This window comes from Rana temporaria, chromosome 4, assembly GCF_905171775.1.
Source record: "Rana temporaria chromosome 4, aRanTem1.1, whole genome shotgun sequence".
NCBI lineage: Eukaryota > Metazoa > Chordata > Amphibia > Anura > Ranidae > Rana > Rana temporaria.
Genome location: NC_053492.1, coordinates 80,177,401 through 80,202,661, shown reverse-complemented (window position 1 = coordinate 80,202,661; position 25,261 = coordinate 80,177,401). Strand labels below are relative to the sequence as shown.

At 42.4% G+C, this 25,261-nt stretch overlaps 1 protein-coding gene across 4 annotated transcripts in view; it reads right to left on the bottom strand.

Annotated features, from left to right (window-relative positions):
* Positions 1-6,952: 6,952 nt before the first annotated feature.
* The window catches only part of LPIN1 (lipin 1), a 275,839-nt gene continuing 257,530 nt past the window's right edge, over positions 6,953-25,261 (bottom strand). For all 4 annotated transcript variants that reach the window (XM_040348571.1, XM_040348572.1, XM_040348573.1 and 1 more), the window contains 2 exons: positions 23,016-23,119; positions 6,953-11,358 (listed from right to left, as the gene is read on the bottom strand). In XM_040348571.1, coding sequence (XP_040204505.1) covers positions 11,199-11,358; positions 23,016-23,119 — 264 coding nt within the window. In that variant the 3' untranslated portion in view covers positions 6,953-11,198. The remainder of the gene's footprint in view (positions 11,359-23,015; positions 23,120-25,261) is intronic.

Below are 25,261 nucleotides of genomic sequence, written 5' to 3'. Positions count from 1 at the left end.
TGAATTGCCCTATACAGTGCAGAAAATTAGAAATGTTATGGGTCAGTTTGACTGTGCTAAAAATATGGGAAGTTGGCAGCACAGGATAAAGACATTGAGTCCTTTCCTTAAAGTGATTGTAAAGTTTTGAATATAAAAAATAAAAAACATGTCAAACATGGCCCCGATCCTCATCTTCTGGGGTCCCTCCGCAGCTATTTCGGCTCCTCCCGCCTCAAATAATCCCCTCTGGGAAGCGCTCTCCCAAGAGGGTTACCTTGCGAGCGCGCTCCCGAGTCCTGCATTTGTGTCCATAGACACGAATGCCAGACTCGGCCCAGCCCCCCGGCGCCCGCATCATTGGATTTGATTGACAGCAGCGGGAGCCAATGGCTGCGCTGCTATCAATCTATCCAATGTAGAGCCGAGAAGACCGGGCCAAGATCTAGCACGTTCTCGGAGCTGGACTTTCGAGGGCTCATGTAAGTAAACTGGGGGGCCAGTATTTATAGGATGTTTTTTCACCTTAATGCATATGATGCATTAAAGCAACATTAGATTCAGGCGAGTTGTTAGAATCACAATCGGGTGTTTTTTTTGCCGTACATACCGTTTTATAAATATATGTTCACCGCGGCTTCCCGGTATAATCTGCGGGACTGGGCGTTCCTAATGGATTGACATGCTTCCGACAGTCGCATACAGCGCGTCACGAGTTGCCGAAAGAAGCCGAACGTCGGTGCGCAGGCGCCGTATAGAGCCGACTTGCAGTCCGGCAACTCGTGACGCGCTGAATGCGACGGTCGGAAGCATGTCAATCCATTAGGAACGCCCAGTCCCGCAGATTATACCCGGAAGCCGCTGTGAACATATATCTATAAAACGGTATGTACGGCAACGATTTAAAAAAAAAACACCCGATTGTGATTCTAACAACTTGCCTGAATCTAATGTTAAAATTTTTTTTGGGGGTGAACCCCCGCTTTAAGGTGAAAAAACAGGAAGGTTTACAGCCCAATTTAAGCCTTTCTTGGTAACATTTACATTTATTTTTAACCTAGATTTTAAATGAAAGTAGTTTTACATAATCAATTATATTAATTAATATAATTTATACTGGATTTTATGATTAAGAAGAAAATGTATAAATAAAAACTGAGAAATAAAAAAAATTGTCAACAGCCTAGAGATTTTTTTAGACATCCTTTTTAATTTGTTTCATAGAAAGTTCATTATATTATGATTTTTTTTGTATTAGAATCAGCACTTCACATGAAAGAAGTGAAGAGTATACCATGAAATGAGTTGTCCCTTTGATAATAAAATTGTGTTCTTTGTGATGTATTATGTGTCATTATCAGAATTATTTTTCACCGTTGACCTTAGCACTCTGTATAGTACATGGACATAAGGTTTCTGGCTGCCAGCAGGTCAAGAAATTAGCACAGACCATGGACTAAGATAAATGGGCTACCAGGGGCTGCATACAGCGGCCTACACATCATGATGCCAAATTCCATTAATGCACCACTATATATAATAACATTTTCTAGACTGCCACCCTGACTGTGTACTGAAGCAAGGCTAAGCCCTCAGTTTTTACTGTTTGTTTTGTTTTGTTAGTCGAAGGGTGTACCGAGTGCTTAAAGCGGGAGTTCACCCATTTAAAAAAAAAAAAAAAATCTCCCCTTAGCTTCCTGCTCGTTCGGTCTAGGGGAATCGGCTATTTATATTAAAATAGGTGCAGTACTTACCCGTTTTCGAGCTGTATCTTCTTCCGTCGCTTCCGGGTATGGGTCTTCGGGAGCGGGCGTTCCTTCTTGATTGACATTCTTCCGAGAGGCTTCCGACGGTCGCATCCATCGCGTCACTCGTAGCCGAAAGAAGCCGAACGTCGGTGCGGCTCTATACTGCGCCTGCGCACCGACGTTCGGCTTCTTTCGGAAAATCGTGACGCGATGGATGCGACCGTCGGAAGCCTCTCGGAAACCTGTCAATCAAGAAGGACCGCCCATTCCCGAAGCCCATACCCGGAAGCGACGGAGAGGATGCGTCTCGTAAACGGGTAAGTACTGCACATATTTTAAAATAAATTGCCGATTCCCCTAGTAATAACGAGCAGGAAGCGAAGGGGGAAAAGTGCCCTCTAAGGGTGAACCCCCGCTTTAATGCGGTATTAAACCCCAAAGCAAACCTTTATTTTATTGCAGTTTACCAATTCTTAGATATGTCTACATTAGTGCTCTTTTTTAGTCTTTTTTCCTATTTTCATCTAGTGATTCAGCCAGCAAGTCTGTTGTTTTACAAACGAACAAGCTCTCTTCAAGATGTATACGCATTAATTTACTGGGATGATACAAACCATTTACCACTTGCAGGAATGCTTACAATGATAAGCTTTTACTTATGTAAAGCCTTTATCCCAAAAGGAAAAACATGCTTGCTGTAGCTGCCCAAAGGCTTATAACTGATATTAACTTGAATTAAGTCTGAGCTGCAGTTTGGCATGATTTGTTACTGTATTTAAATTTGCCAATACATTGAACACCATGCTGCTCCCCCCCCCCCCAGATTCACAATGCTGCTGTGCCTCCTTTTGTCATTCATCCAAAGTGAGGTCACTGTGATACAGTAACTCACAAAGGTGAGTACGCCCCTCACATTTTTGTAAAAAAATTTTTTAATGTGACAACATTGAAGAAATGACACTTTGCTACAATGTAAAGTAGTGAGTGTACAGCTTGTATAACAGTGAAAATTTGCTGTCCCCTCCAGATAACTCAACACACAGCCATTAATGTCTAAACCACTGGCAACAAAAGTGAGTACACCCCTAAGTGAAAAATGTCCAAATCGGGCCTAATTAATTTCCCTCCCCGGTGTCATGTGACTCGTTACAAGGTCTCAGGTGTGAATGGGGAGCAGGTGTGTTAAATTAAATTTGGTGTTATCGCTCTCACTCTCTCATACTGGTCACTGGAAGTTCAACATGGCACATCATGGCAAAGAACTCTCTGAAAATCATAAAAAAAAGAATTGTTGCTCTACATAAAGATAGCCTAGGTTATAAGAAGATTCCCAAGACCCTGAAACTCAGCTGCAGCATGGTGGCCAAGACCATACAGCGGTTTACTAGAACAGGTTCCACTCAGAACAGGCAATCAAAAGAAGTTGAGTGCACGTGCTCAGCATCATATCCAGAGGTTGTCTTTGGGAAATAGACATATGAGTGTTGCCAGAATTGCTGCAGAGGTTGAAGGGGTGGAGGGTCAACCTGTCAGTGTTCAGACCATACGCCGCACACTGCATCAAATTGTTCTGCATGGCTGTTGTCCCAGAAGGAAGCCTCTTCTAAAGATGATGCACAAGAAAGCCCGCAAACAGTTTGCTGAAGACAAGCAGACTAAGGACATGGATTACTGTCCTTAGTCTGATGAGACCAAGATGAGCTTATTTGGTTCAGATGGTGTGAAGCAAGCTTGTGTGGTGGCAACCAGGTAAGGAGTACAAAGACAAGTGTTTCTTGCCTACAGTCAAGCATGGGGGTGGAAGTGTCATGATCTGGGGCTGCATGAGTGCTGCCGGCACTGGGGAGATATAGTTCGTTGAGGGAACCATGAATGTCAACATGTACTGTGACATACTGAAGCAGAGCATGATCCCCTCTCTTTGGAGATTGGGCCACAGGGCAGTATTCAAACATAACAACCCCAAACACACCTCTAAGGCCTCGTACACACGGCCGAGGAACTCGACGTGCCAAACACGTCGAGTTCCTCGGCGAGTTCAGCCCTGAAGCCGCCGAGGAGCTCGGCGGGCCAAGAGCTCCCATAGAACAACGAGAAAATAGAGAACATGTTCTCTATTTTCTCGACGAGTTCCTCGGCGGCTCCATCGGGCCGAACGTGTACACACGACAGAGTTTCTCGGCAGAATCAGGCTCTGACCGAGTTTCTCGCCGAATTCTGCCGAGAAACTCTGTCGTGTGTACGAGGCCTAAGATGACCACTGCCTTGCTAAAGAAACTGAGGGTAAAGGTGATGGACTGGCCAAGCATGTCTCCAGACCTAAACCCTATTGAGCATCTGTGGGACATCCTCAAATGGAAGGTGAAGGAGCGCAAGGTCTTTAACATCCACCAGCTCATCATGAAGGAGTGGAAGAGGACTTCAGTGGCAACCTGTGAAGATCTGGTGAACTCCATACCCAAGAGGGTTAAGTCAGTGCTTGAAAAAAATGGTGGCCACACAAAATATTGACACTTTGGGCCCAATTTGGACATTTTTACTAAAGATCTAAAGAGATCCTTTCAAGTCCTATGCCGCGTACACACGATCAGAATTTCAGATGAAAAATGGCAGACGGATTTTTTTTCATCGGTTATTCCGACTGTGTGTATGCCCCACCTGACTTTTTCTGACGGAATTAGAAAGAGAACAAGAGAAAAAAATTGGAAATTCCGTTTGTCTGTATGGAACTCCGACGGAGAAAAAAACACGCATGCTCGGGAAAACAAGTCGACGCATGCTCGGAAGCATTGAACTTAATTTTTCTAGGCTGTTGTACGTCACCGCATTTAGGACGGTCGGAATTTTGTGTGTCCGTGTGTATGCAAGACAGCTTGAGCGGAATTCCGTCGGAAAAACCTGTCAGAGTTTATTCCGACAGAAAAAACAATCGTGTGTACGGGGCATTATAGGAAGATAACAATAACTCTTTTAGAGATCATTGAAATTTAGATGCCAAGGGCAAATTTAGCTGCATTCATATGTATTGATTGACTTTCACATCTTGGTGTTCCGGATCATGGGCAGAATCACCGCAATTTTGTTCGCGATCCCGAATTACGGCAAATCGCAGGATGCCCATGCGATCCCCGTCACTTCCAATGTCACCTCGATTGTGGCGCGATTTTCTTGCGATTGTCGCCCGACGGATCGCGGTAAATCACACAAACAGATTTCTGGGATGCCTGTCACCTAAAAAGTTATTTTGGGTGACAGGCATCCCGCGATTCTGTTTGCGCAATTTTATCGCGTTTCGTCAGGGCGACAATCGCAGCAAAATCGTGCCATGATCGGGCTTGCCATTGAAAGGGACGGGGATCGCACAGGCACCAAGATGTTAACAATTCTTTAACAACATCTCTGATTAACTTGCCTACTTATATAATTGTTACAATTTTAAGGCCCATTTCACACGGGCGGACTGATTGGGTGGACCCGATCGGACCGTCCATTGCCCTCTATAAAACGGCAGATGTAAACAGATATGTGTTGTTTACACCAACTGGCGTGATCTGATTCTATCCGATAAAAACAGATAGATGGGGAATCCGTTCCCTATCCGTCTGGCGGATCAGATGACAGTCGGATGCAAATGGACATACAGTCCGTTTACATCCAACTGCCCATAGAGAAGTGGTTCTCAACTCCTGTTCTCAGGACCCACTAACAGGCCAGATTTTGAGTATTACCTTGGGGAGATGCAGACTAGAAAACTGCAATCACTGAGCAGCAAAGGATAGCACCTGTGATGTATTTCAGTTATCTTGCATAAGCAGAGCGGACACAGATCTATCATTGCTGCATAGCGGGGATCAGCGGAGTCAGCCAGTGTGATAGAGCCCTTAAGGTTTTTATTTGGTACCCTGCTCATGGTCATTTGCCCCCTGAGCCAATAAAATTGGTTAGGCCCTGAGTGGAGATACTTGACCATTTAGACATCAATCAGGGAGGCACCTGTAGTCAGTGCCAGCTGCCGGCCCCATTATAGCTTTCTGCTCCCTATTCAGACCTTGGATTGCATAATGCTCCCCAATATTTAATACCCCACATGGTAGACTTGTTTTAGCCTCCAGAAATCTGTCCTTACCACGAAAGGGCTAGTTGGCTGTGTTTACCACTCAGACCAAGGGTTTCCAAAGCCCTCCTGAATCAGACACTCTCAATCTTATTTATAACATGCTTGTTCTGGTTCTTTGACACAACCAGCATTTCAGAAGGTGCCCAGCAATGGCAGCCCCTATATTTCTCTTATTGTAAGTGGGCTTTAAGGGCCAGATTCACAAAAGAGATACGACGGCGTATCTCCTGATACGCCGTCGTATCTCTGTTTTAGGGGCTTCCTACCTATGCGACTGATTCATAGAATCAGTTACGCATAGTTTGCCCTAAGATCCGACAGGTGTAATTGAATTACACTGTCGGATCTTAGGATGCAATACCTCGGCCGCCGCTGGGGGGAGTTTGCGTCGTAAACCAGCGTCGGGTATGCAAATTAGTACTTACGGCGATCCACGACGGTTTTTCGCGTTCGCTACGCCGCTGCTAGTCTAGTTTCCCGTCGCAAAGTTGGTCGTAGTTTTAGCTGCCCTAACTTTACACAGCCCATGTTAAAGTATGGCCGTCGTTCCCGCGTCGGAATTCAATTTTTTTTTCTTGCGTAAGACGTCCGGGAATACGAAAGTACGCTACGCATGTCGCCGTTCGAAAAAATGACGTCACTTCGCGCAAAGTACGGCGGGAAATTCAAAAGTGAGCATGCGCAGTAGGTCCGGCGCGGGAGCGCGCCTAATTTAAATGGCACACGCCCCTTTGAATTACGCGGGCTTACGCCGGAGTAGGTTTTCATTGCAAGTGCTTTGTGAATCAGGCACTTGCGATGAAAACTTGCGGCGGTGTAACGTATCTACGATACGTTACGCCGCTGCACTTCTACGTGAATCTGGCCCTAAGTCTATTACACAACTATTTATTCTCTGGGCCAAAAAATATTTTCTGGAATTTAGATGAAGACCCTGGATGATGATTTAAGTATCAACCCTCTGGAAAGACAAGAAGATGAAAGCACATGCGGGGGAGTTCGGTGTTCTCTTTGAGAGTGATAAATGCCTTTAACAGTTCCACTTACACATTACTTATGCATTCATCGAACATCATGCCGGATCCCTTAATAGCCATAACACACAGACTTGAAATCACTTCTTTATAGTATATTCATACATTGTATATACAGTAAATATTAAACACACAAGTGCAACAAAATGTAACATTATTGTCCTCACCATCACAGTTACATCAGTCATCGCCAGTTAATTACGTTCAAATACAATGCAAAAAGAAAGAAACACTGCAATTCTGTTTGCATCTTCATAACATTCTTACAGAAATTACACAGCTAAAAAATAATATACAGTATATGAATATATTGTTGAATAAAACATCTTTTTAACAGAAACCAGCATTACTAAGTAAGCAGCCCATGTTATTTCTTTCATGGAAAGAATATAAACTCCACACAACATTCCATTTTTGTCATTTGGAATCTGGCATATGCAGGTAGTGTGCCCGTGAACTGCAATCTCACAGTAAAGGGGGAAACATTTTGCACAGCAAAAATGAAGCATTTGGTTAAAAAAAGAAAAAATATACTACATTACATATCAATGAAGGGTCAATAAAGGGAACCTGTTATAACAACCATATCTCTACTAGTTCAAAGTTGGTCATCATGATGCTTAACCATTTAGTAAGTCATTGACCTGAAAAAGTATGCAGCCTGTGAAGCGTGGGCCAGGGACTCACTATCTAGTGAAGCCTCATGATAAGCATGCCAGTCAGCAAATGAGCAAGAAGAAGCTAATGGTGGCAGATCTCATTTCCAACATGGCAGGTTCACTTTAAATGTAATGAAGTACAGATAGGATGGCACGAAGGACCAGAATAGCCATGTTTGTATATTGTCATATGGAGGCTAGTTTTTGCTGCAAAGGTTGCCAGCTCCACTTCTATATGGCAATTTTGTTTGCGATTTAATGTCAAACCATTTATACATGTGTAAGTGGTAGTAAAATGATTGTTATTTAAACATATAAAAGAGATCCAGATTTTCTACAGTAATCACATTCCAACTGTCAGTTTGGCATTGCAGATAATAAAAACCTGTTGCCATGAATAATATCTGTGTTCTTCCTTAACTAGTGAATGTAAATCAAATCTGCAGAAGGGATTATGCAATTGTAGAAGTGCTTACCGTCCGCTACGGACATCTGACAAAAGGGTTAAAACTTAGTTTTATACAGAGTTTTTGCAGCTGCTATCTAGGTATAGCGAAAGATTGGTGGCATGGGAAAGGGTGCAAAAGAGGATCACTTTTTTGGTTCAAGCCAACTACGTAGAAGGCCAGTCATCGAAAGACTCCAACAGTATTGTTGCTTATGTTTACTGGACTGCAGAATTTATTTATTTTATGCACCGCAGATCTGCATTAATAGTTTTATATATATATATATATATATATATATATATATATATATATATATATATATATATATATATATATCATATTTGTACCTAAAGCAATAAAAGTTATTGCTAAATAAATAGGTTCATAAAAGAAACAAGAAAATGGGTGTATATGTTTTTAGCGTTGCAAGTTACTTCCCTGCAAGCCCCCTATGATGTCTTTGAGAAAGTCCTCAGCCCTGTGTAAGCTCCAAGTTACAATCTGGAGCATACAAAGCTTCCTCTCCTTACATGGTTAGGTGGAGCAATAGGGAGTAAGAAGGCATGTATGTTGCTCGGGACATGGGTAGTGAAGTAAACCTGTCACTGATGTGGGCAAACCACAGGTTTACTTTAAGCTTGTGTTGATGGGCAAATGCAGTGTGCTCTCAGGTGCACTCGGCTTTCATCATTCTAAGCTGCATCAACCAGCTTCAAGCTTTTGTTTTCCAACAGACTTGTGTAGGTAGCAAAACAGATTTGATGCAAAGAAAAGCCTGTATATAAAGCTTCTTTACTTGCTGTGATTTTAAGGTCTAGCTAAGCAGGAATAGCTGCCAAATGACAAAACTTCCAATATCTTGTGCCAAAAGAGATCATCTGTAACCGCAGACACTGGAGTAGCAATAGCTGGGTTGATGGTTTGGATGGTGACCACGTCTTTGTTGGATATATAGTCACTACCAATCACATTAAAGTACTTATTTATATAAAGCATTCCCTGAGCCTGTGGCGTATTTGAACTATAAACCCCATTAAGCAAATGCAGTAATGTAGAGTAGCACCTAAAATAAAACCTGAATAGAATCCAGTCGGTCAATATGAATTTCTCTTTCATTTATTGCTGGATGAATAGAGGAGAATGTGGTGTGGAAGGAGTACAGCAGAGTAGAAAAGCAGCCAATAGCAGTTGAGGAGTACTGGCCAGCATGTGGTCATACATATCCATCTATTATATTAGGGTGCGGCAGGATGGCATTGGAGACTGGTCTTCCAATGTACAAATGGCACTCTGATGGGATTTTGGCCAGTTGGGGCATGCCTCCTAAAACAAGAAGTCAAACTGCAGGTCAGTCTATGGCCATGATGCTTTCAGTGCTAAGGAATTTATTTAAAATGTAATGTACGACTGGCAGCCTGAAAGTCCTAACCAAGGCTTATAATCATCATTTTAACTTTCAGCTTAAGGGTTGTGTATATTCTAAACCGCCTCGTACACACGACCAGTATTCCTGGCAGGAAAACTGGCATGAGAGATTTTGGCTGGTAATCCTGGCCATGTGTATGCTCCATCGCAGTTTTCCCGACAGGAAAACCGCCAGGAATCCTGGCGGGAAAAAAGAGAACATGTTCTCTTTTTTCCCGCTGGGATTGCCAGCAGTTTTTAAGCCAGCATCTTCCCTATGGGGAAAACCTGCGGTGAAGCATACACAAGGCCAGGTTTCCCGACCAAAGCTCTCGTAGCAGTTTTCCTGTCGGGAAACCCAGATGTGTATAGGGGGAAAAAGCTACCGAGCGGATTCTCGGCTTTCCTGGCGAACTTTTTACCGCCGGAAAAAACGATCGCGTGTAGAAGGCATTACTCCACCTAAAACTGTCTGAATCTCTTTGTACAGTATATAGATATCAGTGCTACTGTAGCCGAGATGTTCAATCTTCGCTATTCAGTAATGCATCCATTGCTGCTGTGCTATTACTAGGTATCATTATTACTACTACTCATAACATTTCTAAGAAAACATCAACCATTAAACCTAATTACCATGGATGTGCACTACGAATCCTAATGTAAGGGCTACTTGTAATTTTAGCATTTGTGTTTCATCTTCTCATATGATTACACCCCTGCAGAACTGCAAATGAGGCCTACATCTGGCCAACAACTCAGAACACTTTCTTGTTATGCCAGAACTACTTTCATGGGGTTCACATAACTTAGCCATTTGTCCCTGAAGCTCTCCCTTGATATCCTGTCCCAGAAACAGGTCGTAACCAGGACAGGAACCTCTTTAAGGTTCAGGTTTAAACCACTGTCTGCATACCCTTTGGGCAGATTTCCCCTCCCTTTCTGTCCTGGCGAACATGGACAAGTCAGAGAATATTTTTTCCAATGGGGACAAAGACATCAATAAAAGCCTGGCAAATGTTTTAAGCTTTCCCACGCCTATGCAAAGCTTAAAAAAATCTGTCTAAAGTCCCACTATAAGCTCCATTCACTGGGAGCTCAACTTCTCTCAACACAAAACTTTATATAAACATAAGTGGAGTACCCATACCCATGAACCACTAATACAAGCCCCACAACATCTTATGTCTGCACTCTTGTGCTGTAGCACCAGATTTTGGGCTACCTGGAAGTGTGGCGAGCATGTACTATGCAAATATTAGTTTAGCAGTGCAATCTAAAGCTAAGTACCTACTTACTCAGCAAAAACTCAAAGAGCCCTTTAAGAAGCACTTTTAAACCTGTCAGCATTACTGCACTAGGAAGTTAGTCTGATGGAACGTGTAAATAATAAATAAGCCCTACCTAAAGAAATTCACCTATAACGTTGGAAAATCATGGCTGGATGGATTTAATTGCATCTTTCTTCACACTGCACAATTTCACAGCCTTGATTCTATTCTCAGATGGAAACCAAGCTCCCAGAAGCCTCCTGTGTGAGGTGGAGGGGGGAGCACAGTGTTGTATTACAGTACAGATATACAGCCCTCCAGCCATGTACGTCGAAAGCGCAAATTACTCATGTCAATCAATAATTTTCTCTGAAGAACTAAATTCACTATAAACCTTCAGGAAAATAGAAGACATCTCAGCTGAGTTATTTCAAGTCAAAAATAGTTTCAGACTTTTTTTTTTCTTCGCAAAGTAGTGCGGCTGAAAGATTTGATGAAATGTTGCCGTTTGGGTGGAAACAAAAGAGAGTTCTGTCTTTAAGAGGCTGGGGGATGGATATCCTGGTTTTCGAAGGGTGGTACTGGGTCTCGCCAGTATGTGAATTGACTGTAGGTGTCGGAGCAAGGGAAGTCTGAGGAATGGCTTCTCTTCAACAGCGGAAAGACATGATCCACCACCTCGCAGAGACGTACGTAGCTGAAACAACAGACATAGAAATATGAATTCCACAGAGCAATTTACCAATTTAAATCTGTCCTTCCATTGACAGGAAAATTGAGGAGTTATATATAGGCACAATACAAAGAAGCTTTGAAAAGAAAGATAGGCATGGTCAGAGAATTGTATGTTCACATCAAGAACAGCAGAACTATTCCATATTCGTTAAAGAAATTAAACTGTTCTGGCTTAAAATGTAAAGACTCTTTCTGATGGTAATGGAGTCCTTGTGAAACCATGGGTCCAAGGCCCTGGCCATACAAATGGTCATTATTTCTCTCCAAGTCGTGATTAAAGAATCACTGTGATCAGAATTTTGTATTATATATTTTTTAGTCCTGCTATGGAAAATTGTTTTAATGTTAGCTCCTCCATTGCAGCTGACCTTCGCTCTTTTGTAGTGCTAGAGGAGCCTCTACAGCAGGTGTCTCAAACTGGCAGCCCTCCAGCTGTTGCAAAACTACAAGTCCCATCATGCTTCTGCCTGTGAGAGTCATGCTTGTACCTGTCAGCCTTGCAATGCCTTATGGGAGTTTCGCAACAGCCGGAGAGCCCCCAGTTTGAGACCCCCTGCGCTACAGACTTCAGTATTCAAACAATACTGGACGTTCCTGATGCCCATATCATCGTGCTGTGGCTCCCCAGCCACTACATCATACAAATGTTCATGTAGCTCTGGGGGGGGGGGGGGTCACATTGAGTGGCAGAGAGATGCAGGCATCTGAAACACCTAAAAGTTTTAGATGCTGAAGATTCTAGAGTCTTCTCATATTGTTAGAGCCCCAGTTAAACCCAATCTATCCGGTCTTAGATGCTGAAGGATTCTAGAGTCTTCTCATATTGTTAGAACCCCAGTTGAACCCAATCTAACCAGTCTTAGATGCTGAAGATTCTAGAGTCTTCTCATATTGTTAGAGCCCCAGTTGAACCCAATCTAACCAGTCTTAGATGCTGAAAATTCTAGAGACTTCTCATATTGTTAGAGCCCCAGTTGAACCCAATCTAACCGGTCTTAGATGCTGAAGATTCTAGAGTCTTCTCATATTGTTAGAGCCCCAGTTGAACCCAATCTAACCGGTCTTAGATGCTGAAGATTCTAGAGTCTTCTCATATTGTTAGAGCCCCAGTTGAACCCAATCTATCCGGTCTTAGATGCTGAAGATTCTAGAGAGTCTTCTCCTGTTGTTAGAGCCCCAGTTGAACCCAATACATCCTAGATTGGGTTTAACTGGGGCTCTAACTATATGTGTTACAACTGGATTTGTCAATGTGGAAATTTCTAAAGGAAAGCATTATAGCTGCATTTTCCAAAAGCAGTATTTTAATTACCGGTACATTTTAGAACTCCAATGTCTTTTCTCCTTAAGACCCATGCTTCTTTAAACCCCCACTTGATTTTCTGACCACACATCACATTACGCAAAGTGCACAGACACTGGTTGCCTTTTCAACACTGGTTGCCTTGCCAATATGACCTGCCTCCATCAGTGACCATGCATAGGGGTACTCTATCACTATACTGTTAACATTGAAGCCTAGTACACACAGGCTGAATGTCGGGCGGCATCAGCCGGTTCAATAGAAACCGGCCAACATTCGGCCTATGTGTACAGCAGCCAGTTCGGCTGGCTTCCTGTCGAAGGGTCATGACCGAAAAAGGTCTGCTGACCGGCTCCTGATAAGTGAACACAATAGAGCAGCAGGGGAGATCGATGTACGAACATCGGATTGTTAGTACAGCGGCTCTGACCTGAGCTGTCAGTTAAATCTAGCACAAGACACTAGTATTAGAAAGTAGTTATCTAAATTTCTCTCTGGGTGACAAGTTACCTTTAAATGGCAAGCATTAGAAGAGCACTATAATGTTACCCAGCTTCAACCAGTTAGCTCACATTTCCAGATCAGAGTTTTATATAATCCCATACAGCTTCTCAGGAGCTTCTAACAACTATTATGACATGATTCTGTGTTATATAACCAATTTCTTTTGCCACTGAGACCTCAGTGGCTTGCATTTTCTATGCTTAGATTGAGCTCTTAAGAACTGAAAGAGACCAAAACTGATATGCATTTAAATGACGGGAAAGTAAAAAAAAAAAAGATAAAAAACAGGAAAAAAATTGGAGCCATTTTTCCGGTTAAGTCTACCCCTGCATCACTTTAAATGTAAATGTAAACCTGACTGGTCTATAGCCATAAAGTGGGACACCAGCAAAAACTTTCATTTAAAAAAAAAAAAAAATTGTCAAAGGGCGATTTTGCATAGAACTCGCATGCTGCGACTGTGAACCACGTCTTTGGGTCACAGTTGCAATACGGTCCCATTAACTTTAATGGGTGAGCTTGACATGCAGTGCTGGCTGTCAACTTTGACAAACTAATTGAATGCTGATGTACAACTTTTAGTGAAGAATAATAGTTAATTTGGACCAAGCTGGTCCAAAAGAATTATTTACTTCACAAACAGATGCAGCGGCTGTGTGTGCTGTATAATCTGGATGTAGCCTTAGCTACATAAAGTATACAGTGCTCTGTTACAGCAGTGGGACAAGAAATTCCCTTCCTGCTTTTTTAACAAAATCAAGTCTTGCTCTGCACTAAAAGCTGGAGATCAGCTTTAAATTTGCCACAGCTGTTAGGCTAGGTTTACATATACGTGGGTGCAAAAATGCGTATAAAGCGCACCCATTCCCGTACCCGCAGGAGAAACGTGGTGCTATTTAGCAGATGCTCAGGAGTCCCAATAATTCCTAATGCCATCCCCAGGCATCTGCAAACACAGTGCGTTTTCGGGTGTGAAAAGTTGCATGGGACAAAAGTGTGCGCCATGCGATTTTCTTGCATCTGTCTTTCAAAAAAAGTGCAGTTCTCGCAGGTACAAATAAAGGGCCTGTTGTGCCTGTGCAAACGTGGCACACAGAAACTGCACATATGTGAACCTAGCCTTGAATTCTTGTTTTTTTTTAATTAAAAATAACAAACATGTCATACTTACCTCCTCTGTGCAGTGGTTTTGCACAGAGCAGCCCAGAGCCTCCTCTTCTCAGGTCCCTCTTTGGTGTTCCTGGCCTCTCCCTTCTGTTGAGTGTCCCCACAGCATAAAGCTTGCTATGGGGGCACCCAAGCCAAGCCACAGCTCTGTGTGTCCATTCAGACACAAAGCCACGGCACTGCCCCTTCCCTCATTAGCTCACTGGCTTTGATTGACAGCAGTGGGAGCCAATTGCGCTGCTCTGCTGTCTCAGCCAATGGGAGGGGTGTCCAAGGCAGCCGAGACACTCCTGTAACATTGCTGGATCTAAATGGACCTCAGGTAAGTATTAAGCTTTGTACACATGATTAGACTTCCAACCAACTTTTCCGTGGATTTTGGTCCGAAGGGCGTTGGCCGCGAGCTTGTTCTTCATACACACGGCCCAACATTTTCAGCCAACAATTACCAAATCATGTGGTTTTTCAGCTCTTTACCGCCACCCTTTGGGCAACTTCTGCTATTGTTGTCTGATGTTTAGCATTGGTTCAGAGCATGTGTATTTTGGATTTTAGTTGGACGGACCTGATCGGATTAATCGACATAACAGATTTATTTCCCAACAATTGGTGAGCATGAACAGCCAACTTTTGTTGTTGTTAATTCAGCCAATAATTGTATGATGGAGCGTACACACGATCGGATTATCCGAAACAACACGTCCATCAGACAATTATGGCCATAAAGTTGGATCGTGTGTACAAGGCTTTAGGGGGATATAATGCATCAAGATAAAAAAAAAAAAATTTGTAACCATTTTAAGAATTTGTACAATCATCTTCAGCTGCCATGTTAGGCTTTCGGTGAGGCAATAAAAGTGCAATGAAACTGCCCATCCAATCAAGCAGCCAAATACCCAACAACCAGAAGAACTTGGGCAAAAGATGGCACTGGACCTCATAGACTTGGCATCGTTAAGCAGCGGTAAGTATTTGTGGAGTTTAGTTCTTATAGCTTTTTTCTTCTATTACAGACAAAAGAGATCAAATGTGTTTTGAGCGACTCATTTAATCACCTGTCAAAATAGCGAGCTGGGTTTCATTCATCAGTTGGATGTAAAAATAGCTGAAATTTCATTAGCACATATGTGATTAATTAGTTTCACACTTTATAATGCATCTTTTCCTCAGTAATTATCTCTCCCCTTGTTATTAAGCTGTGTACAATCCTGCTGATAATAATGTTCCCTGCTTCTGTTAATTATAGGATGCCTCTGTATATTGTTCTGGGAAAATGTGCTAAATCTGACATTATGAGAACAGTAAAATTCTTTGTACTAAATATTAGTAACGTATACTTATTATTGACCCCATTTTATGTTATTGACCTCTTTCTACATCTACTCTGATTAACATTTTTCATTTAGCGAACACATGTATCTGCACATCTATTTGTCCCCTGGAACCAAAGTAAAATGAGAGCATCTAATATATTCTAATGCTGCAAACTACAGGGCAAAACAAATATTGCTTTTAACCACTTCAGGCCAGAAAGCATTTACCCCCTTCCTGACCAGAGCACTTTTTTGTGATACGGGCACTGTGCCGCTTTAACGGACAATTGCACGGTCGTGCGACATTGTACCCAAACGATTTTTTTCCCCACAAATAGAGTTTTCTTTTGGCGATATTCGATCACCTCTGCGATTTTTTTGTTTTGCACTATAAACAAAAAAAGACCGACATTTTTTACTTTTTGCTATAATAAATATCCCCTAAAATATATATATATATATATATATATATATATATATATATATATATATATATATATATATATATATATTAAAAAAATCACAATAAGCATATATTGATAGTTTTTCAGGCAAGTGCTTTATTCACAAAGCACTTGTGTGTAAAGTTGCGGCGGCGTAATGTAAATCACCCGGCGGAATTCAAGTTTGGCGGGTAGGGGGCGTGTATCATTTAAATGATGCGAGTCCCCGTGCCGAACGAACTGCGCATGCGCCGTCCCTAAAAAATCCCAGCGTGCATTGCTCTAAATGACGTCGCAAGGACGCCATTGGTTTTGACGTGGACGTAAATTACGTCCAGCACCATTCACGGACGACTTACGCAAACGACGTAACTTTTTTAATTTTCGACGCGGGAACGACGGCCATACTTAACATTGACTGCACCTCATAGACCCAGGGGCCAGTCGGCCGCGCGTACGTTCAGGAATTCGCGTATCTAGCTAATTTGCATACTCGACAGGAAAATCGACGGAAGCGCCACCTAGCGGTCAAAAAAAAATTGCAGTTAAGATCCGACGGCGTAAGAGACTTACGTCTGTCGGATCTAATGAATATCTATGCGTAACTGATTCTAAGAATCAGTCGCATAGATACGACGGTGCTAGGCAGAGATACGACGGCGTATCTCTTTTGAGAATCTGGGCGATAGCGTCTACAAAATAGGGGATAGATTTATGGCATTTTTATTATAATTTTTTTTAGTACTAGTAATGGCGGCGATCTGTGATTTTTTTTCATTACTGAGACATTGCGGCGGACACATTGGACACTTTTGACACTATTATGGGACCATTGCCATTTATACAGCGATCCGTGCCAAAAAAAGGGACTGATTACTGTGTAAATGACACTGGCAGGGAAGAGGTTAAAAACTAGGGGGCGATCAAGGGGTTAAGTGTATCCTAGGAAGTAATTCTAACTGTGCGGGGGGATGGGCTACCAATGACATGACAACAATCACTGCTCCCAATGACAAGGAGCAGTAGATCCCTGTCATGTCACTTGGCAGAACAGGGAAATGCCTTGTTTACATAGGCATTTCCCCGTTCTGCCTCTCCATGTCACGATCGCAGACAGCCGGCAAACATCGTGCCCACGGGCACGCTCATGGAGTACGCAGTGGGCACACACGCTAGCAGGCAAATTAAAGGAGAGCCGATATCCCCACTGACGTCAGCCTGCTCCGAGCTATGAAGAGGGAGGGGCTGCAGATGTCAGTCGGGAGGAGAGACGAGCCGAGATCCCCACTGATGTCAGCCCACTCCGAGCTCTGAAGAGGAAGGGGCCTCAGATGTCAGCTGGGAGGAGAGAAGAGCCGAGATCGCCACTGACGTCAGCCTGCTCCAATCTCTGAAGAGGAAGGGGCCGCAGACATCATCTGGGAAGAGAGAAGAGCCGAGATTCCCACTGACGTCAGCCCGCTCCAAGCTCTGAAGAGGGAGGGGCTGCAGACATCAGCTGGGAGGAGAGAAGAGCCGAGATTCCCAATGATGTCTGCCCGCTCCGAGCTCTGAAGAGGAAGGGGCCGTAGATGTCAGCCGGGAGGAGAGAAGAGCCGAGATCCCCACTGACGTCAGACTGCTCCAAGCTCTGAAGAGGAAGGGGCCGAAGACATCATCAGGGAGGAGAGAAGAGCCGAGATTCCCACTGATGTCTGCCCGCTCCGAGCTCTGAAGAGGGTGGGGCCGCAGACATCAGCTGGGAGGAGAGAAGAGCCGAGATTCCCACTGATGTCTGCCCGCTCCAAGCTCTGAAGAGGGTGGGGCCGCAGACATCAGCTGGAAGGAGAGAAGAGCCGGGATTCCCACTGATGTCTGCCCGCTCCAAGCTCTGAAGAGGGAGGTGCCGCAGACATCATCTGGGAGGAGAGAAGAGCCGAGATTCCCACTGATGTCTGCCCGCTCCAAGCTCTGAAGAGGGTGGGGCCGCAGACATCAGCTGGAAGGAGAGAAGAGCCGAGATTCCCACTGATGTCTGCTCCGCTCTGAGCTCTGAAGAGGAAGGGGCCACAGATGTCACTTGGGAGGAGAGAATAAGACCTCCGGCGGGTCAATGATGGCTGAAAATATGGGATTTTTAAATACAGTTACAAGAGACACGCTGCATCTTATACCAGTATTACAGGTTTTTTAATGAACTTATTTTTGGGGTAGGGCTTATATTGCAGCTTTCCCTGATAATCAGACTAGGTCTTATTTTTAGGGAAACATGGTAGGTAAAGTGAATAATAACAAATATCTAAATTACAATGGCATCTGAAAGTAGGTGGGATAGATTAAGCAGCAAGTGGAAATGTCATCCCTGAAGTTGATGTGTTGAAAGCAGAAAAAGTGGACAAGAGTAAGGATTTGAGCGGCTATGACAAGGGCCAAATTGTAATGGCTAGACGGTGTCAGAGCAACTGCAAAACTGCAGTTCTTTTGAGAGATTCCTGGTCCTACCACACGTGAACCCCCAACAGGGTCATGGGCTGTCAAGGCTCATGATATATGTTGGGAGCGAACGCTGGTCTATGTAGTCCCCTCCAATAGAAGAGCTACTGTAGCTCAAATTGCTAAAAAAGTAAATGCTGGTACTGACAGAAAGGTGTTAGAACACACAGTGCATCGTAGTATATTACATATGGGACTGCATAGGTGCAGACCAGTCAGGGTGTCCATTCTGATCCATGTCCACAGTCAAAAGCAGCTACAAAGGGCAGTATTGTCTAATGGGGACACAGAAATAAGAATTTGACAGGAGTTTTAATTCTCCCTATTCTTTACAAAATAATTTTTTTTTTTTTATATATTTTTGGTCATTTTACACTTCTCCACTGATGTGTATATATAATAGTTTTCAAACAAAATTCACACAAGTAAATGTTGTTTCAAAAATTTATACATAGGCCCCTTAAATTGCAACAAACATATTTTGCACCTTCCATTGTCCTCAACCACTAAACAAAGATGCAGCTACTCTTTAACAGTTTATTTTTTTAAGAAACATTTCAACAAATCAACATTTATTTATTATTACACACTATGGGGTAGATCCACAAAGAAATTACGCCGGCGTATCTATTGATACGCCGGCGTAATTTCAAAATTCTTGCGCCGTATCTTTGTTTTGAATCCTCAAAACAAGATACGGCAGCATTTGGGTTAGATCCGACAGGCGTACGTCTTCGTACGCCTTCAGGTCTTAGATGCAATTTTTCGGCGTCCGCTAGGTGGCGTTCCCGTCGTAATCCGCGTCGAGTATGAAAATTAGCTATTTCCAACGATCCACGAACGTACGACCGGCCGGCGCATTTTTTTACGTCGTTTCCGTTCGGCTTTTTCCGGCATATAGTTAAAGCTGCTATCTGGTGGGGTACTCAAAGTTAAGTATGGTCGTCGTTCCCGCGTATAATTTTGAAAATTTTACGTCGTTTGCGTAATTCGTCCGTGAATGGGGCTGGACGCCATTTACGTACACGTCAAAAGCAATGACGTCCTAGCGACGTCATTTGGAGCAATGCACCCTGGGAGTTTTGACGGACGGGGCATGCGCAGTTCGTTCGGCGCAGGGACGCGCTTCATTTAAATGAAACACGCACCCTACCCGCGCAATTTGAATTCTGTGCCCTTACGCCGCGAGAGATACACTACGCCGCCGTAACTTACGGCGCAAATTCTTTCAGGATTCCAAGAAAAGAAAAGTAAGTTACAGCGGCATAGCGTATCTCACATACGCTGCGCCCACGCAGATGTATGTGGATCTGCCCCTATAAGGCTAGGTTCACACTATACCAGTTTCCTGGTGGCTGCGTTTGTACGGGCACAGCAGCGCTTCTGTACCTACGGAAAATGCAGGGAAAAGGTCCTTGCACCTTTTACAAAATTGCAGCTGCAGCAGATATGCAGTGCTGTTATCGTGTTCACTTGCATGGGGAGAAAAAGCTGTTCCAATGCAGATGAATAAGCTTGTACACAAGTCTTTATTGTCACCAGGGTGTGTCTAGTAAGAGATACTCCATAGAGATCTATAGGGGAGAAGCTCCTGACTAGGAGTGCAGATTAGAGACTACACAAGGTCCTGGTGGATGGAACACTCGGCATGGCACATTTTGATGGATCACAGAGCTGGGTTCAAGAACCACCTCCACATTATAAGCCCCGACTACATTCACTCCCCACACAGACATACAACTTCTCTTTGAAAATGTTCTTTAATAATGTAAGCAGAGTACTCTGCACAATTACCCAGAGTAAGCTGCTTTCCCTTTTATCATTTTAGAGCCGTCAAAAAAATTAAACATGATTTCTGATTGGTAGGTATGTGGTACTGTTTTTTTTTAAGATTCTGTTACTAAGGAAAGAGTACTGACACAGCAATTGACCAATTATTTTTAATTTTTACTTACTAAATTATAGTGTATGCATATATGAATTGTGACATTTATTTATATGTGTGTGTATATATATATATATATATATATATATATATATATATATATATATTATTTTATTCCTATGTTTTTATGCTTTTTTGTAGCCAATTTGTTATTGGACAGATTCATAAAAAAAATAATATACCTCCCTGAACAACTCTTCCCCCATACCAATTGCTAGGGGTCTGTTGACTGCAACCGCTAGGGTAGTTACCATTCTTAGCACAATAGGCCGATGATTTGGATATAGACACCAAGGGGGTTATTTATGAAAGGCAAATCCACTTTGCACTACAAGTGCACTTGAAATTGCACTGAAAGTGCACTTGGAAGTGCAGTCGCTGTAAATCTGAGGGGAAGATCTGAAAAGAGGGGAAGCTCTGCTGATTTTATCATCCAATCATGTACAAGCTAAAATGCTGTTTGTTATTTTCCTTGCATGTCCCCCTCGAATCTACAGCGACTGCACTCTCAAGTGCACTTTCACTGCAAATTCAAGTGCACTTGTAGTGCAAAGTGGATTTGCCTTTCGTAAATAACCCCCCAATTGTTCCATACTCTCCCTCTTTCTACAGGCAATTACCTTAAAGTGGATGTTCCATTACAAAAAAAAAAAATTAAAAGTTAGCAGCTACGAACACTGGAGCTGCTGACTTTTAATAAGGACACTTACCTGTCCTAGCCGCCAGCGATGTCGGCCCCCACCGATCCTGGCAGCTCCAAGCGTCGCCATCCACAGTAAGGAAAACAGGCAGTGAAGCCGTACGGCTTCACTGCCTGTTTCCTACTGCGCATGCGCGAGCAGCGCAGTGCTTTGTGAATGGGCCGGCTGCTTTCTGGAACACACACAGTTCCCAGAAGGCAGCGCGCCCCATTCACAAGAAGACACCGAGTGTAGGAGGAAGAAGAGAATCCGCCGCGGAGGATGAAGAGGCAGATTCGGCACTTCCGCATAGCAACAGCTATTTAGGGTAAGTAAAAAAAAAAAAAAAAATCCCCATTTTTTTTTTTTTAGATTTCTGGTGCAAACATTTTTTTCAGGTGGAACCTCCACTTTAAATAAAGGTCCAACACCCTGCTCTTAGCTACACAGTAGCCCATCATTTAAGTATTGTTTTGAAAATGTTATTATACTACTTATGTTATAACTCTAGTTTAGTCTTTTGTATACATTGACTGCTTAAGAGAGCTCCTTCTAAGGCTTCATGTACACAGGGCATTGCTTAACCTCTCCTGAACGATTTAACTTGACAGCTGGCATTTAAAATTGTCTGTTTAGCTGCATTTACATGCCGCGTTTGCATCTAAAAGCATTTGTAAAAAAACGCTGCTAAACGCGAGTTACCGCGCTTAGCAGCGCTTACAAGCTGTTACAGGCATTCGGGCGTTTCAAAAGCCTCTGAACATCCGTCTGAACCCATTTGTTTTGCGTTCCAAAAAAATGCTTGTGAACTCAACTGCCTAGAAATTACTGTAAATGTATAATTATATATATATATATATATATATATATAAATATATATATAAATATATATATATATATATATATGCAAAGAAGTGAAGGAGAACTGCACTCTGTATACAACAAGTGCCAGCAAACAGGTCTTCCCACCGACCATACATATATATATATATGAGAAAAGTTCATGAGTTGCTGCACTTAGTGAACTTGTCTCATATATATATATATATATATATATATATATATATATATATATAATAAAAAATGCACAACATGCTTTTCTGCAGCATCTCCATTGAAGTCTATCGAACCAAAAACGCCCCTAACCCTTTCCAAAATTGCAGTAACTGCAAAAAAGCATAGATGTGAATGTGTCCTATAAGAAACCATATTAAATGGGCTGTATTTCTGCAAAATCCACCAGAAAATGCATAGGTGGGAACCAGCCCTTAGGACCCAGTGCTTTTCAGGTTCAAGAAAAAAAAATACAACATGCTACTTATTTCCTGCACAGAACTGTACTGGAATGTGGTTAAAAGCATCAAAAATTCACCGGACTCCAGTACATTGAAGAAGAAAAAAGAAAAAAAGAAAAAAAAAAAAAAAAAAGCATCTGGAAAGCTTTTGTAAACGCATCAAACGTGCACCTGAATGCATCAAAAAAAGCATTGCAAAAAAAGTGCATTCAGAACGGATCTGGAGGAAATTTTTGTGGGGTAAACGAGCCGAAAAGGTGATTTTGGATCAGCCTCAACTTCAGCTTTAAAAAGTTTGCGTCTACCCAAAGTGCTAAATGCAAACTGCAGTAACCCACAGCAGCCAATCAGAATTTATATTACACATCATTATTATCCTTTGCACTCCTTCATTACACAGCACTGCCTATGTTTTATTTGTTTGACACCAATGCCTGCTGTGTTTTTGCAGATAAGATTTTAGATCCTTGCAGCCCTGCGATAAAAGAGGTACTTACGAGGAGATGTTGGTCTTCGCATGCTCTTGGACGAGCTCGCCTTTGGGATTCACCGTAAATATTCTGTTTAGGGAAACTCCTACTTGCTTATACGAATAAACATCCTGCATAAATCATACAAGCACATATTAGTTTATGAAACTGACAGTTTAATGCAGCGATAACCGCGTCAGCTGCGCAGAGTTTACAGCATGCCATTTGATTTATGATGTCATAAAGTGGAGTCCTCTACAGAACCCGATAAAATAAGGGAATGTGGAAAAGCCCAATAAAAAGGGATCCATGTTCTATTCAATAAATTTTCTTTAAGTATGTCCAAGTGCTTTGATTTTATGTGGACAATGTTGTAAATTCACAGACGAGTCTTATTGGATTAATACAAACAGTTTAATCTCTATCCCGTGGAGCGAGTCTAATCTTGCCAGAGCTGGGATCTTGTTACCGCGGGGAGCAAAGCGCTGCGGGGATGTCACAACACTTTCTGCTTGGTACAGATATATAAAATATTAATGAGCTCATCGACTCATGCCCTTACCAAAGAAATACTCCTTTATTTCTTTACATGGAACAAGCACAAAACACAATAAGCTTTCCTAGATTTTTTATGTAGTATTACGGTTATAAAGTAATAATGAAAGGATTAGTACAAAGCTGCCCAGTACTTCAAATAAAGGGGTTTTGTATCCAACATCAAAATACATGTGTTCCGAAATGTCCTACTAGAGGTTTCCTTACGACGTGTGACAGGAAACAAATCGAAGGGGGCAAATATTTTTCACTTAACTGCCTGGGGAAAAGTGCAATTTAACAAATGTGTGATAGGGGGCGCTAAGTAATTCTATTATATGCCTTATACAGTAAAACCTTGGTTTGAGAGTAACTTGGTTTGAGAGCGTTTTGCAAGACAAGCATTTTTTTTTTAATAAACTGCGACTTGATATACAAGTAGCGTCATGGCACAACAGGGTATAAAAGAGAAGAGAGGCGCCTCTATATGTAGCAATATGGTTACATTTAATGAAGGTACAACATTTAGCAACTCACATGGTTGATGATTAAAACAGGCACATCTAAGTATGTAGGCATCCGGGTAAAGCTGTCCACATAGACCATCCCCCTCACCATCATCAACATCATCCCTTACACTCTGCGCTCCACGAGCAGTTCAAGCCTCACTTTCAGATCACTCCACTGCAGGGTAGTCTTCCCAGGCACGATTGCAGACTGACAGCGGTGAGAGCCGGCAGTGCGGAAGATGGTCTATGTGGACAGCTTTACCGCGGATGCCTGCATACTTAGCAATCATCAACCATGCGAGTTGCTAAATGTTGTACCTTCATTAAATGTAACCATATTGCTACACTAATGCCGCTTACACAAGAAAACCGTGGATTTTTTTCCCACAGAATGTTGGCTCGAACTTGTGTTACATACACACGGTCACACACAATTCCAACCGTCAAGAATGTGGTGACGTACAACACTACAACGAGCTGAGAAAAATTAAGTTCAACGATTCTAAGCATGCATCGACTTGATTCAGAGCATGCTTGTTTTTTTGTGCATCGGAATTGCATACAGACAATTGGAATTTCCGACAAGAACTTTTCCCGCTCTCACATTTTTGCTGTTGGAAATTTCGATAGAAAAAGTCCGATGAGGCTTACACGCGGTCGGAATTTCCGACCAAAAGCTCAAACTTTTCTTGTCGGAAATTATGACAACGTATACGCGGCATTAGAGGCGCCTCTCTTCTCTTTTATACTCTGTAGCTTCTGCTGAATTTTGCTTCTATTTCCCTTGTGGAGGCTTCAATTTGTGGATGGACATTTTATGGTTACACAACCTATCGCATTGCTATAAATGTTTTATATGGACTGTAAACGGAAGAACTTATGAATAAATGTCTGTGAAACTAATCATTTGAGTTTCCATTATTTCTTATGGGGAAATTCGCTTTGATATACAAGTGTAAGCATGTTACTGGAACGAATTATGCTCGCAATTCAAGGTTTTACTGTATAACCATATAACATGGAATAAAGTGAAAATGTGCATAAAGTGCAACCATATACCTAATGCCAAACAATATAACATGAGATAAAGTGAACATGTGCATATAGTGCAATATAGAATAACCATATGTGATATAGAAATCATTAATAAAAAATTATAAAGTCCATAATATCCAATGTTGTGTCTTGATTAGTAGAGCCACACCGAAAGCAAGAGGGAATTCCTTCACC